Below are 17,587 nucleotides of genomic sequence, written 5' to 3' on the forward strand. Positions count from 1 at the left end.
AAGTACGCTCACTTTATCCCACTGAAACACCCATTCACAGCGAGGTCAGTAGCGAAAGTGTTCATTCGAGAAGTGATCAAACTGCACGGTTTTCCAGAAACAATGGTTTCGGATCGTGATAGGGTGTTCTTGAGTCAGTTTTGGTCTGCACTCTTTAAAAATCAGGGGACTGCGTTGCACAAAAGCACGGCTTATCACCCTCAGTCAGATGGTCAAACAGAGGTGGTTAACCGCTGCTTGGAAGCTTATTTGCGATGTTTTGCGGGTCGTAATGGTTACCGTGGGCTGAGTATTGGTATAATACGTCGCATCACTCAGCTACCAACACCACCCCGTTCAAGGCACTTTACGGTCGCGATCCTCCTAAGCTACTTCGCTTTGGTGATGTGCCAACAGCCAACGCAGAGGTAGAAGAGATGATAAAGGGAAGAGATGAGTTGCTGCAGGAGTTGAGAGACAATCTGGCTGTTGCACAAGCTAGGATGCAGGCGTCAGCCAATAAGAAGCGTAGATATGTGGAGTTTGAGGTGGGTACGTGGGTGTATCTTAAGCTGCGTCCCTACAGGCAAAGCTCAGTGGCATATCGAAGAGCGGAGAAGTTAGCGCCCCGATACTTTGGTCCTTACAAGGTGGAGAAGAGGACTGGGAAAGTGGCCTATAAGCTTCTGTTACCTTCTCACAGCCTCATCCACCCGGTTTTCCATGTTTCACAACTGAAGCTGGCAGTGGAACCCAATACACCAGTACAGGAGCTTCCCTTGATCTTGTCATCATCGTTTGATTGGAATGCTGAACCAGAAGAGTTGATCAGTATAAGGAAAGCTGCGAAAGGAGGACAGATTGAGGTATTGGTTAAGTGGTCGGGGTTACCTGAATTCGAAAACTCGTGGGAGCCTCTACAGCGCTTGAAGGACCAGTTTCCGCATAGTCAGCTTGAGGACAAGCTGGGTCTTCTACGGGAGGGTAATGATAAGCTGGCAGTGCCCCTGGCATTTGTGCAGAAGAGAATGAGATCGAAGAGAGGAGTGAAGAGTGGCTAAAGAGTTATGAAGAGAAGAAGGAAAGACTCTCTGGGAGAGAGAGGGTTTGAATTATAATATTATGAATACGTTGTCGTTTCTATTATTCGTTTCTCTACTTAAGCATGAGCCGTGTAAACATTATGGTCATCAAAATTGATCACAACAAATATCTAATCATCTTATCCTTTCTTCTATACTTTATCCCCTTTCTTGTTACGATCAGATATCCCCTAATCTAGGGTTTATCAGATTTGCCCTTTGACATTGACGATATTCCGAGGGATCCTGATTTAGAACCTTCAGTTGATAAATACGCTTCACTCCTTGAAGACATTCTCATGTCAAGCCCTCTTCCAGATGATATGGATGTAACACCTGTGGATCTGAGACACAGACAATGAGACAGAAGAGCAGAAATAAAATGGAGGGGACGAAACTAAACTTATGGATAATCTGACTCAACAAATGGGTACTTGAACAAAGATACACGTAGAACAAATTATGCATATTTTTCCCGGAAAAACAATAAAGAGATTTTCATCCAAACAAAAAATTTCCAAAAATCGTTCTTTCGAAAGATTTTTAAGAAAAACAACACAGTTTTACAAATTTCAGAAAGTTTCTACGGAAAAACTTTCGTAAAACAAACAAAACAAATTTTACAAAATAATCTTCAGTAAAATAAACTTCAGAACATTTCTACAGAAAAACTTTTGTCAAATTAACAAAACAATTTCAAATGAGTAATAAAACCATCAACAAAGAACGAAAGAGACGAGACAAGGCAAGAGAATGGCCTCATCACCATTCTCTTTTGATATACTATGGATTTGGCCACTTTTTATGCCATAGTATGTATCTTATTTAGTTTTTGATGTTATATTTGGGAGTATTTTGGAGTCTTTTCATGTATATAAGTGAAATGGACATAATTGAAGTTACTGGATCATTTATGAGCTTTTGATGAAGTTACCCTGGAACTTAAAGAGGAGTCCGTTAGGAGAGAAAGAAGTGTCGATCGGCACTATCTCTTAGTATGGCTAGATACCCTATTTTACATGCGAGTTATCTAAGATCCAAGAATTACAGTTTTGAGCCAGAAGTTTATCTTAATTACAAAAAACCCAAAACGTTTTAGAAACCATATATATTATATTTGCAAAACCATTGTTGACGGCTACGTTGGATATTGTTATTTTCTAGAAGACATGAGCTTAGGAGAGAGAGATATGAATTATCTCAGAGAAGATCGTGAGTCCCTTATTTCTTATTTTACTTTATCTATGTAGTTTATTCATATTTCAATTATGTCCTTCATGATTATGTCTGAGAAATTCCATTGTTATACTTAGGGATTATCAAAGATTGTTCTATGAACTGCTAAATGTAACTTTGTTAGGAAATCAACAAGTTCTTTTCCCATGTTGAATTTAATGATATGATTAGGATTGATGCAAGCGAAAGCCTGGTATATTGCCAGAAATTGATACCTAGATAGACTAAACAACTTGGTGTACGAGAGTAACCTAGGAGATTAAAGAACATATCAAACTCGTCGATAAAGCTTGTTTAAGTCGGTATCGATTGACACCCCTAAAGGTATATATCGATACTCTTCTCGGATTATACTGTGAGAGCATAGATCCTTGGTCTAAATATTAGATAATCCCATAGTGAGAACTGATTGATTATACATTTGGTTTGAGTTCATAACTATCTCGTTGAACTCCTAATACTATATAATAGTTGCATTTCGAGAGAATCTAAGATTTCCCAACGGTCTAGCCTTTCACCATCATGAAACTACAAACAATTTGCTATTTCTATTTATTGTCTTTATAACATTACCAATTTAGCTTTAATTCGAAAACTAATAAATTTATTTAGTGATCATTGAGTCTCTGTGGATTCGACCCTTCAATACTACAATAGAACCACTTATTTAAGAGAGCAGTTTAAGGTTATTTTGAACCGTATCATCTATCCTCTCCCTCATCGCCCTTATCTCCCCTTTGCTATCCCTCATTTCCACTTTATCTCTCCTCCCTTGCCCCTCATTGCCATTCACCTCTCTGTCCTCATCGCCCACTCTCTCTCTCTCCTCTATCATCATCTCTCATCGCCCATGACCTCTCTTTCTTTTCTCATCACCCACTCTACATTCCCCATGACCTCTCTCCATCTCCCATCACAATCATGCCTCTCACTCTTTGTCATCGCCCATTCATCATTGTCATCATGCCTCTCACTCTTCGTCATTGATATACCATGGATTTTACTCACTTTCAGGCATGATATATAAGTGTTTTAAAATATATTTACTATTATTTGGAGTCTTTTATAGTATTTACAGGTTCAGATACGTTGTGGAGAAATATGGTGATTTTGGAGTCTTTGAGCCTTTTGATCTGTAGAATTGCACAGACGCGTCAGATGTTTAGATATGGATGGAGACCTTCCCACCGTTAGCTTGAGTCCATATTTTGACACAAAATAAAGCTTTGAGTTAGATTTCCAATTCCACCGGTCTGAGGTCAATCAGCATCATGTAGCAGACGTAATACCTGTTTTACTGAATAGTGGTCAGTCCGCCTCGCGAGAAAAAGTTGTCGAGGAGATGAAGGAAAATCGATCGATGGTGCACCCTTGGCATAGATCGATGGTGTTTCCAGAATGGAGGCCGAGTATATTTTATGACTAATTTAGTCCCAGAAATTACCACAAATTACCAGAATACCTCTGCATGACTAAAAACCCTATTTTATTGTTTCTAAGTCATTGTTGACGGTTATGCTTCATACTATTCTAAAGAGAGGGAGCTTAGAATTAGAGAGAGGGAAGATCTTGAACTCCCTTTTTTTCTTTACTCTATTCTATTTTTATTTATCTATTGCAGTATTATTTAGACCATCATAATGTTTCCTACGAATATGTCTGAGTAGTTCTATTGTTAGATTTAGGGTTCTTTCCTACGAATATGTATGAGTAGTTCTATTATTAGATTTAGGTTTCTTCAAAGGTTAACTTATGGTTTGCTAAATCTGTTTTGTTGGTAGGGTGATTTAATTAGTTCTTCATCTAGTTATTCTTACTGCTAAGGTTAGGATTGATAATCCTAAACTTAGGTCTTAGGATTGATTTGGCACAAGTGAGAGCCTGGCATGTTGCCTGGATAAAACTAGTATGATCTGATTAGCTAGGTGCACCAAGAGTTGGTCTAGGTGGTTAGAGAACATATCAAACCTATTCACTAAAGCTTGCTAGAAGTAGTATAGATCGATTCTCCCTTGGATACATCAATCAACGATCATTACGAGACATCGATCGATAATCCATTGGATCCATCGATCGACGCTCCCTTAGGACTTTCATATGAGAGTTGATAAATTATATTCCAAGTTTGAGTTCGAGAACATGTTTTTCATAAATCCTTAACACTTCATTTAGTTTGCATACCTATCAAAACATGAGAGTTCACCTAAGTCTAGTTGTTTCCCTAAATTGTTTACAACTTCAATCAACTGAACAACTACCTCGATCACCCAAATCTTCACTTCATTTACTGCTTAAAACCTACTTGTCTAGCTTTACTTCGAAAACTATAAATCTATTGTGTGATCTTAGAGTCTCTGTGAATTCGATCCCTAAATACTACAACTGAACCTCTTATTTACGAGAGTAAGTTGCTCTAGGGTTAATTTAACATATCAAATTTGACGCCGTTGCCGGAGACTCTTTCTTATTACCATTAGATTTAGTTTAGAATATTGTCTAGATTTTTACCTTTCTGTTTACTACTAAGTTTTTATTTTTTTCCCTGCTGACACAAGTACTTTAAAAGAAGGACAAGAATTCGGACATCGAGCACCGATGGACAAAATGACAAAAGAATCGATCGATGCTGCGACAAATAAATCGATCGACGCCTTGACAGAAGAATCGATCGATGATGTGCCAACATTATCGATCGACACCGATTGGCCAGAAAAACGTACGTTCTTGCTTACCAATTTCAATATTGGGAAAGTAGTTCTAGGAGATCCAAAGGGTCGAGTATGCAACACATCAAACCAATTTAATTATAGACATAGAGATGAAATTCCTGTTGGAATAGCTGTTGTTTTGAATGCTGGGCTGGAGCATCATCCAACGCTTGGAGATTTCAACAGACCTGATTGGTTATACACTAACAGGTATGTGATCCGTCCACCAACAATTCAAAGAAAAGCCTTTGAACTGAAACCCAAATATTTCTTTATAGTAGGATAACACCCCTTTCATGGTCTTCCTCGCGAAAACCCCATAGACCATATCGAAGCACTTGAGGACTTTGTGTCTAACATCAAGGTGCATGGAGTCTCTGAAGACTACCTATTTTGCAAACTCTTCCCGCACTCCCTTGCTGGAGATGCGACTCACTGGCTGAAACAATTGATATCTTGCATATTTACATGTTTTTAACCTTCATATCTTGTACATTTTGATCATATAGATTAGGAATTAAGCTTCTTTAGAGTCCATATTGCATGCATTGTCCTTATTAGGTGTTGGAGAGTGCTATGGAGTGATTGGAGATGTTTGGGAGCATTGTGATTCAAAAAGAAGTAGAAAAGGATCATTGGGCGAGTAGAGGAGCTGGAGCGAGGTCATGCACCCGCTCTGGATGAGTGAAGTGTAGAGCGACCCACTGGAGCGAGGTATGACACCCGCTCTGTACCAGAGCGACCTCTCGCACCGGGGTAGTGCACCTGCTCCGAGCTCAACATGTCGTCGACAACTTTCTAGATGTGGAGCGACGTCTCGCAGCGGGGTGACTAACCCGCTCCATATGTGGAGCGACCTGGTACAGCGAGGTCATGACCCCGTGCGCGATTTGAAGAAGTGGAGGTGATCTTTGGAGCGACCTACGGGAGCTACGTCACGGCCCCGCTCCGAGAATTCTTTATCTTAGTAGAATTTTAATGTTTTAAAAGGGCTTTTTAGACTTTTTAATGGAAACCATTAGGCTTTCCAAACACATATAAATACTCTTGTAATCCTAAAGTTAGTATCTTATCTTGTTTTCTATCTAATCAAAAGCTACTTTTGGGTGAAAGATCTAATCTTGATCATAATTTCTTATCTTTGCTTGATTATCTTGCTATCTAATCATGTTTAACCTTGAATCATCCATGGTTTTGGGGTTATTCATGTCTATTGGTGAGTAGACTAATCTTGGATTCATGGGCTAGTGTGATTAAGGGTGATTAGAGAAGATCTAGGGTGTTTAGTGTTAGATCTGCTTGTTTCCATGCTTGTTGAGGGTTCTCAATGCTATTTTAGTCTTCATCATACTAAAATAGATTTCTAGGCATTTTCTGCCCACAAGGTGTATGATAAAATGCCTTAACCAACTCTTTAATGTTTTTAGCTTGCTTTACCTAAGAGATTAGTTGCTAAAGGAGTTAAGATTGCTATTAGACTTGTTCTCCATGTTTGCTTAAGTAACATTCAACCTAAGAGATTAGATGCTTGAGTTGCTTAAGCAAAAGAACATTCATCTAGAGATAGAGCTTGTTTAGCTTAGTGTCTAGGCATAAAGAAAGTGTTTGATTGATAGCTTGCCATCTCTAGATTGGATCTACATCACCCAAGATCAAATGCCTAGCCTCATGAGTCCTTTTGCTTCATTCTGAGAAAGAAAGATCATTACTTTACTGCATTAGCTTATTAGTTCTTAGTTCATACCATCTTTAAAACCGGATTGCACTTAGCTTAGGCATGATCTTGCATTCTCTTTGCTTTAGAATCACCTAGGATTGGTTCGATAATCTTTTATACTACAACATTTGATTAGGAGCCTTGAAAACTCCTAACATCAACAATTGCAGCCATGATCTTTGACTTTTTGGAGTGATATCAAAAGCGTCATCCTCAACAACTTCTTCGATGATGCACGAACCGAGGAATAAGATCTATAATTATTCTCAAGGCACTACTGAAGCGGTTCCAGAGATGTCTATGTGATCTAGGCTCCGGACTGAACTTAATACCTTATTCCGTTGCAGTAGCCCTCGGGTTAACTCAATTCAAGCCCACAAATATTACTCTCATTTTAGCTGATAGATTTGTTAGGATTCCATAAGGTATTCTGGAAGACGTGCCCATAAAGATAAATGAATGTCATATACCTACATATTTTGTAGGGCCGAAGTATGGGCATGAACCTAAGGACCCCCTTATTTTGGGAAGACCATTCCTGGCCACAGCCGGTGTGATCATTGATTGTAGGAAAAGGCGTACATGTCTGAACATCGGAGATTTATCAATGAATTTTGACATGGAAAATCTGGTCAAGAAACGTTTGATCGATGGCCGAACTTTCTTTGTTGATGACTTATCCGAGGAAGTTGGCCAATCTTTCATGTATATGTATTCTAACAATCCTTTAGAAAGAACTCTCGCAGCTCCTGAAAGCGACATTTTTAGTATAAATGACCGAGATGCTGAGTATGCCAGATTAATGGATGCTACTGAAGAAGTCATGAAGGTCGACGTAAGCGAAGAAATCAAAATTCCTTCCAATGTTGATAGATGTTTCAGCAGCAGCGACCACCATTCTCATGCATTGGACAACTGAAGTTCCAAAAAAGTACCGAAAGTTGAATTAAAACAACTTCCAGCTAGACTCAAATACACTTTCCTCTATGATACATCCTATCCTGTCATAGTCAATGCTAACTTAACTAGCGGAGAACTAACTTTGTTGCTAAATAAGCTGCGCAAGTATCGCAAAGCTCTTGGGATTCTCTCGATGACATTCACGGAATCTCGCCTGATTTATGCATGCATAGGATACACTTGGAAGACAAGTCAAAATCATCTATTCAGCATCAGAGAAGACTGAATCCAAATCTGAAAAATATGGTGAAGAAAGAGATAATGAAGCTTATGGAAGCAGGAATTATCTATCCAATTTCGGACAGCAACTGGATCAGTCCGGTACATGAGGTTCCTAATAAAGGAGGAGTTATAGTGGTAAAGAATGATAAAAACGAGCTGATCCCTATGAGGACTGTTATGGGCACAAGATGTGCATAGATTACAAAAAGCTCAACGCTGCCACACGAAAATATCATTTCCCTCTTCCATTCATAGATCAGATGTTAGAGAGACTTGCACACCACAAGTACTACTTGTTGCTCGATGGGTATTCTGGATTTTTCCAGATTCCTATCCATCCGGATGACCAAGAAAAAACCACATTCACTTGTCCATATGGTACTTTCGCATACCATAGGATGCCCTTCGGGCTTTGCAATGATCCTGCTACCTGTATGATGTCTATCTTCACAGATATGATCAACGATTTCATTATATGGATGATTTCTCGGTGTATGGATCCGATTTTATATCATGCCTTAACGACTTGTGCAAAGTGTTAGCAAGATGTGAGGAGAAAAATATTGTTCTGGATTGGGAGAAATGTCATTTTATCGTCAATGATGGAATCGTTTTGGGGCACAAAGTTTCAGCAATAGAAGTGGATCGAGCTAAAATCGAAGTTATAACCGGTCTGCCAACACCCACCAACTTGAAAACGTGAGGAGTTTTCTTGGGCATGCTGGCTTCTACAGGAGATTCATAAAGGACTTTAGCAAAATAGCTAGATGATACACTAAAATTGTGTCTTTCCTACTACAAGCAAACAGTGTTGTTGTAATATTTGAGATTCAATTCCAGAGGACCAGTTTACACTTTATTCTTATGAGTTCTTAATTTAGCTAAAACAATGATGGGGTTTTGATTTGTGGGTAACGTGCAAAACAAGTAAAATAATGTAAATGTGAATTCAACTTAAAAGAAGCCAGCCTAGGGTAACTTCATCAGGTGCTAATACTTGTGAGCTAAACCATTATTCAAGCGCTATAAGAACAGGTCCAGAACTCGGATCACTCAAGTAGAACAGCCCACTGTCGTGGAACTGCCCCCTATGCTGATCGATCTTGATACCTAAACTATCGTTTGGATCAAGACGCGACAACAAGCAATATATATCAAGTCCGATAGGTTCACCAAACACCCTAATATCTACTTTTGCTGATTAGGGATGCTAGGCTCATTCATAATAGATCTAGCAACCTATTACACACAGTTAATGAACATGTTAAACCTAGGATCTAACATTAAGCGGCCAGATTAATGCAAGCAGTAAGGATGGATATGAATGAAGACAATAATATGATTCACTTATCTATGTTTAGCGCACATGATTAACACCCTAGAACCCCAGACTAGCTAGCCGACTACTCAGCCATGACACAAGAAAACACAAGCATCAATACTGAATAATACTGCATAAGAATAACAGAAACGAAAAGAGGGTTCAGGGTAATCTTCTCTAGACGAGAGAGATGGAGCCGTCTCCCTTTTCAAGGTAGCAAATCCCAACAATGGAGTTCTAGAGTATGGTTTCTTCTCAAAGAAATAGCGTAGTATATTAAGGAGAAACAGAAAAAGAAGATATATCAAAGTCACATGCGGCTGGGAGAGAAAAATAGAGAGATTATGGCAAATCCTGAAATAGGTTGTAGTTTCCTTAAAAATCTTTGTCGCTGGAACATGCACTTGGGTTGTTCCGCTCGATCAGGAACAGTCATCAAGACTGTTCTGCGTGAAAATCACCAAATTGCACTGTTTCCTGCCTCTTTTGTTCTAGCTGGTCCATCTCTCATCCAATGCAACTCCAGACCTGTAATAACTCGAAAATGACTAGAAAGACTCGATAAAGACTTAAAAACCAATTGAAAGCATATATACAAGATGTCTAAAACACCATATATCAATTTCCCCAGACTTAGATCCTTGTTTGTCCTCAAACAATGTCAAGTATCAAGAACAAGGAGAAAGGTTTGAAAGTGTGGGAACTCTCCTATTCTCAGCAACTATACTTTAACCACAAATCTATGAACAATACAAGCAGTAAAAATAGGACAATACACCCTTACCGGAACCCCACTGACTGTTGTTCAAAAATCGGCTCCATACTCTACATCTCAAGCCTGAAAAAGCAACACTGTCGAGGCAAAACTCTCTATATTAATTTAAGAGGAGCGTGAGCTTCTCATCACATGCACTATTCAGGGTAGACGGTCTAGGTGTGGAACAAGCTATTTAATGGTTGAGTTAAGAGTGTTTAGGGGATACCATTTCATTGTAGAGGATGCAGGATATCACACAAAATGGCAAGAGAGGATAGATCCATTGATGTCCACAGCCTCTACTCGTTTTTGCTATATCTGGTGCGGCTGTTCTGATGACGGAACAGGCGACTGATTGTTCTGCTTTGTACTTTTCTCTACATACTCTTCAATACTTGGTACTTCTTGCTCGACCTTTCCAGTGGTTCCATGTTTCTTTTCTTTCTTCCCCTTTTCCATCACATTATTCTCATTTTTTCGTTTTTTTTTTTTGAAGACTGATATGGTGATGTGACGAAGAAGGAGGTAATACATGATCGTTCTGAGTGTCACTGGTGGTTCTGATTTCGCTACCATTCTGGTTCTCCACCCCTGCTCTTGCGCAGTTTATTGGTTATGGAGCGGTTGCTCCCTTAATCTACGTGTTCTCCTTTCTGACTGAATTTCTCCAGCAGTAACGAGTAAGATGATGCGTTGATCCTTTTCTCTCCGGCCTTTTTGCATATATCTGCAAATATGACACTGAAAAACAAATGCATGAAGGTGGAATAAAGGCTAAGGTGCAGGGTTGAAACTAGCTAAAGATGAGTTAGCCACTTAAGATCAGCAAGATGAATAAAACGGATAAGAAGTCCTAGTGTGTATAGACATAATTTCATTTATTGGTATTTGATTAATATTATTATTATTATTTGTAGGCATCTGGATACTACTACATTTGGAGATTATCCACAGATTATGAAAGACATTTTTGGACATAGGTCGTCTAAATTTACTAATGCTCAGAAAGCAAAATTAAAAGACTCGACTGATTTCGTAGGGCTTAACTACTACACGTCGAAGTTTTCAAACCATCTGGAGAAGCCAGACTATTCTAAACCAAGATAGATGCAAGATTCTCTCATATCGTGGGAAAGTAAACTTCTCTTCTCTTGAAACCGAACGAAGAAAATAGATATTCACAAATCAAATGAAAGGTTCTTCTTATTTGGTACTTAATCAAAATCTAATCTTTTTTTTTTGTAAACTTAATCAAAATCTAATTTTCAAAAAAAAAAACTTAATCAAAATCTAATCTTTTTCAGCTAAAGAATGTACAAAACTAAAGGCATCGGTAGCCAGGTATGCATGTAACTAAAGTAATGCACATTTTTAGATTATAATACTGCATTAATATTACCCAGGACATGTAGTTTAATTAGTAGTGGTTTGTGTTAGGGCATCTCCAACCCTACTCCATTTTTGACTCCATACTCAATTATGGAGTAAAATCTTCTCCAACCCCACTCCATATTCAACTCCAAAATGGAGTAATAGCTAGGGTTACTCCATTTATGGAGTAATCTTACCAATTACTCTATTTTGGAGTTGAACTTTTTATATTTATAAAATAGTCCTTTTAATTTTTAATGTTTTTATTTCATACTTAAAATAATATAATAACATAAAAAAATATAATACTCCACAAAAGATTACTTTATAGTTTGCAGAAAATATGCATAAACTCATAAAAGTCAAAACTAAGAATAAATAATATAAAACAAATATAATATAATATAAATAAGTAATTTAATAATTAATTTGGTAAATTGTTTTCGAAACTACTAAAATCGGTGAAGTATTATTCAAACGGAATAGATGAGTTCTTTAATCTTGTTGGTCAAAATTTTGATTGATAACATTTGTACTTGTTGAACTTGATATTTGCACAAACAAACAATATGACCCAATACATAATTCAAATTACAAAACAAAACTTTGTTTTTTCTTTATGTTCTTTTAATGCATAAAAATATTTTTGAATTAGAAAAATTGCATATGATAAAATCTGCACGAATTGAAATAGAAGATAATCTCTAATTGTATTTTTAATGATAAATATTTAATATAAATAAAATATATTATTATGGAAATTTTGTAAACATAAAATAGTTGGGTTAATTGTTAATTTTTTATAAGTTGAAGGTATTAATAACAATTATTAACTAAATGAAAAAAGAATCTTTTTGTTTGGAGTAAAAAATAGAGTAATACATTGGAGTAAAATCCAACTCCATTTTGGAGTTACACCATTTTGGAGTAAAATTTGGAGTAATACATTGGAGATGCTCTTAGCCACCATTGTGGCATTATTTGGTTCCAACCTGCAAACTGCATGCTATTGTAAACAAGAAGATAAAAATTTAATTATGACATAACATCTTCACTTTTGTTTTCAGCCTTTTACCGCTGCAATGAACGTTTACTCGGAAGGCTTGAGAAATCTTTTGAAATACATCAAGGATAACTACGCAAATCCAGAGATTATGATCATGGAAAATGGTAACTAGATATTTTAGTATGATTTGTCAAACATTTTAATTCATTTTGTTTTAAACATAAATATAAAAAGTCATTGATCGATATTTTATGTTAGGATATGGAGAAGAACTTGGGGCTACAGATTCGATTAAAAATGGTACTGCTGATCATAATAGGAAATACTATCTCCAGAGGCATCTTTTGAGTATGCATGAAGCTATTTGGTAATTACTATCTCCTGTATACGATCGATAATAAATTTTATTGAAAAATCTAATAAGAAAATTGATATCAAATCTGCAGCATCGACAAAGTAAATGTTACAGGATACTTTATATGGTCATTGTTGGATAACTTCGAGTGGCAAGACGGTTACAAGAACAGATTCGGACTCTATTACATTGATTTCAAAAATAACCTCACACGTCATGAGAAAGAAACCGCGAAGTATATTATAAAGGATTCCTAAATCCTAAGTGAAGGGACTCGTCCTTCCATGATCAAGAGAGATGAACTTTGAGTTATATTTGGAGAGATTGGATTGTTTCAAAGTTTTTTTTTTTTTATGTTTTAGTTTGTGGTTCACCAAGATGTATGAGATCTTGGTTGGAATAAAAGTGTTTTTCATTTTTTTTTTCAATTTACATTGTCTACGTGATTTGACAACATCAAGAAGGTTTTAAACTTTTAATTATAATAAAGTGATCTCTTTTTAGAACTCCCTATGTGAAGTTCCATACTTTTAAACAAAAAAGGTGAAATAACACAATGGTGAGATTTAATTGGTGTAATGACGTGGCATTTTAGTTGACATTAATTACGATTTAGATATGTAAAACCAAAAAATTAAAATTACTCAAATAAACAACAGTTTATTGTAAAAAGTATGTTGTATGTCATGTTGATATAACACGATTAATTCATCCCCAAATTTTTCAAAAAAGCTGATTCGTAGTTAATGTAATTTATAAATATTTCAGTGGTATACTAAAAGGTAAAAACTATAGAAAGGTAGAAAAGTCAAATATGAAATAACCATTGTACGGATGTCTAAGAGTAGTACATAATTTCATTGACTAAATACTAAATAACAAACACGAAACCTAAACGGAGAACTAGTGGTACTAAGTACTAAGTACTAAGTAGCAAACTAATTAAGCGAACGATAGAAAGATAGAGAAAGGTTATGTTTCCATTTCACCCAGGTCGTGACGTCACGTCATTGGGAGATGAATGAAAACAAGGATCCTCCTTCTTCGAGACCCTAAAAGATCAAGCGACATGGATGCGACGGCCTGTTCCACCGCCACGTGTGCTGACTCTGTATCCGAGGGTCGCGAGGCTGTAACATGTGAAACCATCACTAGGCGGGGAGAGAATCACCGGAAGATAGTCGTCAGTGTGGCAAGGAAACCTAGAGTCCTTGAAATGTTGAGTATACTCTTCTTTCCCCTATGATAAAACCAAACAGTATAATAACTCCAAATAAAATAAACAAAAACAATTACTAAAACAAGAAAGAAGAGAAAGAGAGCCAAACCTGATACTTGGCTTCAGAGATTTCGCAAATCTTCTTGTACCCAAAGCCGACCCATAAGAAATTGTCGTATTCTCTCCGGAATCTCTCAGCTGCGACTGAGCTCGTGAAGTTCACAAAAGCGTACCCTAAATTCGCGTGTTTCCTGTTCAGCAGAAAATGTTATCTATGCAGCAAAAGCAAAAAATGTTAAGGAAGAACGAGTGAAAGTTTATTTTGCTTTGGAATTAGTGGCCAAAGCAAAATAAAAGACTTTAGTTTGATAACACTAGATTTTTTTTGGTATCAAATTACTTGTTAACTAAACAGTAATTCGTTAATCCTAATACCCAGCTCTTAAGATAATTTGGGATTGGGTCAATTAATTCAATATCTCAAGAAAAATCGGGAGACAGTGAAAATATTATGGTTGAAAAGAAGCAAACCCTGAAAAATCGTAATGTCAAGAGCATTTTATAATTATGAATAGATGAATCATTATATATTCCTTGCGGCACAATGAATAATTAACAACTAATTACAAAAGAATTTATTATTTAGTTTAAACCAAAAACAGAAAGTTATAGCATTTACTTACACAAAATCCATGGGCAAATAGAGAAAGTCATAGGAAGAAGGAATTTGTTGTTGAACTTTGTTCTCTCTACGACAATGATTGTTCAAAATCCTCAGAAGATCCTTTCGTCTTCCAAAACAAACAAACAAAAAACAAAACGTCTTTCAGGCATTGGCAATAACAAAGATACATATTGCAAAACAGGATTTTGAGACTGAAAACTGACCCAAACATGTTTGGAATGTTTCGTATCATAACAGATGTTTGGTCACCAAACAGAGATTTGAGCTCAGCTTCTTTGGGAGGAGGAAGAGGTTTTCTTGGCAAAACATTTCGATTTTTTTGGACCCAAGCCTTCTGCTTCAACAATCTCGGAGGTAGACATTTGGGTCGACTGAGCTTTCCCGGCTTAACACTGAAAGTGGTGAATGAAAGAAATTTCGGTTTTTGTGAAAGTTCTTGAGCTCGATTTTTTGGATAAAATTCAGGGGCTTTTGGATTGAGAGGTGGAGCCATTGAAAAGATAAACCCTAGGAAAGAAAGCTTGAAGTCAGAGAGAAGTGAGGATACAAATAAAATAAAGAGACTCTGAGGATAAAAACAAAATAAAGAAGAGGCTTAGGCGTGGAGGTTTTGGGAGGAACAAGGGAGAAGAGAAGTTGCGGTTTTAGTGAATGAAAATGGGTCAGAACGAAAAAGGTTGCAGAGGAAGACATAACACTCAATTGAGTATATTATTTTTTCTCAATGTTTCTGTATGTAATGTCTCTCTTGTTCCAATACTTCTTTAGCTAAAAAATGGTAGGCTTTTCTATGGTCATATTAAATGTATTTGATCTGGCGGCGTGATTGAGAGTTTGTCCGCTGGGTTATAAACGAGTTGTCGAAGAGACGGGTGCATTCCAAAACAAGTCAGAGTTTTCTTCTTTTTGCTTACAAAATTGCAGATTATCGGTTAAAAGTACTAGTATTCTGTTTTTTCACCGTATATATTATAATATTACGTATATTTTATGTTGTCTATTTAATACATCTCCAATAGTATACAGTAATTTTTTCTATATTTAATAGTAAAATAGAGATATTCTATTATAGAAATGAATTTGTACCAATGGTTTAGTAGAAAAACAACATTATTCTATATTTCAGTATATTATAAAGTAACTATATTATAGAGTAAACCATTAAAGCAAATCTAACACTATAATATAGTTACTTTATTTTAGATTGAAATATAAAAAAATTATTGTATAACATTGGGGATGGTCTAAGGCGGGTTTTTAAAAGGTTAAGTTTTATCTTATCTTTTCACTTATTAATTATTATTTGTTAATATGATAATTAGGTGTTTTTTATGCATTAATTTTACAAAAAATCTTTATTTGCAGATTTAATAATTTTACAAAAAATTGTAAATGTATATATATCAAACACATTAAAATAAATTATTTTCATGCTTTTGAAATACTTTTAAATATAAAGATTTTTATATATGATAAATTTTTTATTTTTAATAAAATATATTTTATTACGTAAAATAAACTTCAAAACATTGATATATACATAAAATTATATACAACGATTTATATTTATTTTTAAAATATTATGATGTAAAATATTTTGGATAATATAATACAGAAAACTTTTGGATAATGATAATTATCAAATTTATGAAATTTGTTTTAAATTTATGGGTAATCATATAATAACAAATCTAGTATAATTATTTATTAAAGGTAATAAAAACTTTAAAAATTATGGGGGTGATTAGTTGGGTTTTATCTTCATACTTTAGCTTTATTTCTTTTTAAATCACTAAACTTTACCAATCATACTGTAGTTTTATTTTTAAAAGTTAAAGCTTACATCAAGTTTCAATTAATTTTTACCAATCATGTTTTAGCTTTATTTTTAAGCTACATCAAAATAAATAAAGCAAATCTTATTATTTTGTATTTTAGGCAGAAAACCTACATCATCTTTTTATAGGCTGTAGAATCTCTGAAATAAAAATAACTATCTATAATATGAAAGAAAGAAAATAATCGCGATAAAAAAACATTTATAACTATTTTAATTTAATTTTGGGTGTTTTAAACTACTGAAATATTTTATATAACATAATATTATTTTCATATCACAGTTTCAATAACAGTAAACTTTGGTAATTTATTAAAAAATATTAATATAAATTATGTTATTTAATAAAAATTATATATTTCAAATATATATCGCATAGTTTACATGTTTTATTTTAATATTTACAACATATATCTTACAGTTACAACAAATTTAGAACAGCAAAAAAATCTGGAAAAAAATCTACAGCAACAACTTTACAGCTACAACCGACTTACCTACAAATAAAGTTTTACACCTAAATTCTTACAGCCAAAGTCGAATCAATCACCACCTATATCTTATATATACATATATATATAAATATATATTAAAATAGAGTCGGTTTAATATTAGTAAACCAAATATAATATATATAATATTTTAGTAATACTAAAGTAAATTTAATATAAATTTAGTTATGATATTATAGTTAATTGTTTTTAATTATCCTCACGATTAATAAATTAATATAAAATATGATTAAGCCTAAAACTATGGAAAGCATGACAAATCAGCAAATTCACGTAAAACATGTTTCAAATTCAAACCTAAAACTAGATTTTGAGGATACATGTTTTGTTACAAATTTTTTATTTAATTAAAATCTATATTTTGTACAGTAGTTAGGTATTTTAAAAATATAAATTTGACTAAATTTTAATTAGTCTTTTGGTAAGATTTCTAAATTGCAGAATACTTTTGACTTGCATCATGCGAAGATTTTTTTTGTTTTAAATATCAAAAAAAATAGATACAAAATAAGTTATTCAAAAAATTATTTTATAGTTTTATTATAATTGAATATCTAATTATTTATTAATGGTAGTGAAAATTTTAAACGCTTTAACTTTCAACATGAGAGCTAAAAACC

The 17,587-nt window shown here is 34.9% G+C and overlaps 2 protein-coding genes and 1 non-coding gene across 3 annotated transcripts; 2 read left to right on the forward strand and 1 right to left on the reverse strand.

Moving 5' to 3' along the window:
• The first annotated feature begins 416 nt into the window (after positions 1-416).
• On the forward strand, positions 417-1,040 carry LOC108869304. The gene has a single exon (XM_018653546.1). It carries the CDS (start codon positions 417-419, stop codon positions 1,038-1,040), a length of 624 nt encoding a protein of 207 aa, XP_018509062.1.
• An 8,306-nt stretch (positions 1,041-9,346) lies between these two features.
• LOC103833670 (protein terminal ear1 homolog) lies at positions 9,347-15,170 on the reverse strand. The gene is made up of 5 exons (XM_009109744.3): positions 14,822-15,170; positions 14,617-14,724; positions 14,043-14,184; positions 10,397-13,954; positions 9,347-10,345 (listed from the first exon to the last, which is right to left on the reverse strand). Exons 1-4 carry the CDS (start codon positions 15,109-15,111, stop codon positions 13,775-13,777), a joined length of 720 nt encoding a protein of 239 aa, XP_009107992.1. The 5' UTR covers positions 15,112-15,170; the 3' UTR covers positions 9,347-10,345; positions 10,397-13,774.
• LOC103833669 lies at positions 12,431-16,632 on the forward strand. Its single transcript, XR_004449887.1, has 2 exons — positions 12,431-12,523; positions 12,618-16,632. It is a non-coding gene; the product is annotated as an uncharacterized LOC103833669 (transcript).
• Positions 16,633-17,587: the final 955 nt, after the last annotated feature.

This window comes from Brassica rapa, chromosome A08, assembly GCF_000309985.2.
Source record: "Brassica rapa cultivar Chiifu-401-42 chromosome A08, CAAS_Brap_v3.01, whole genome shotgun sequence".
NCBI classification, from domain to species: domain Eukaryota; kingdom Viridiplantae; phylum Streptophyta; class Magnoliopsida; order Brassicales; family Brassicaceae; genus Brassica; species Brassica rapa.

What these genes read in the sequence shown, in the direction of transcription:
- LOC108869304 (XM_018653546.1), top strand. Translation starts at nt 417, where the DNA reads ATGATAAAGGGAAGAGATGAGTTGCTGCAGGAGTTGAGAGACAATCTG.
- LOC103833670 (XM_009109744.3), bottom strand. Translation starts at nt 15,111, where the DNA reads ATGGCTCCACCTCTCAATCCAAAAGCCCCTGAATTTTATCCAAAAAAT. An exon ending in AACATTCCAAACATGTTTGG is followed by an intron (nt 14,725 to 14,821) that starts GTCAGTTTTCAG and finishes TTGTTTTGGAAG; the next exon opens with ACGAAAGGATCTTCTGAGGA. An exon ending in TATTTGCCCATGGATTTTGT is followed by an intron (nt 14,185 to 14,616) that starts GTAAGTAAATGC and finishes TCTGCTGAACAG; the next exon opens with GAAACACGCGAATTTAGGGT.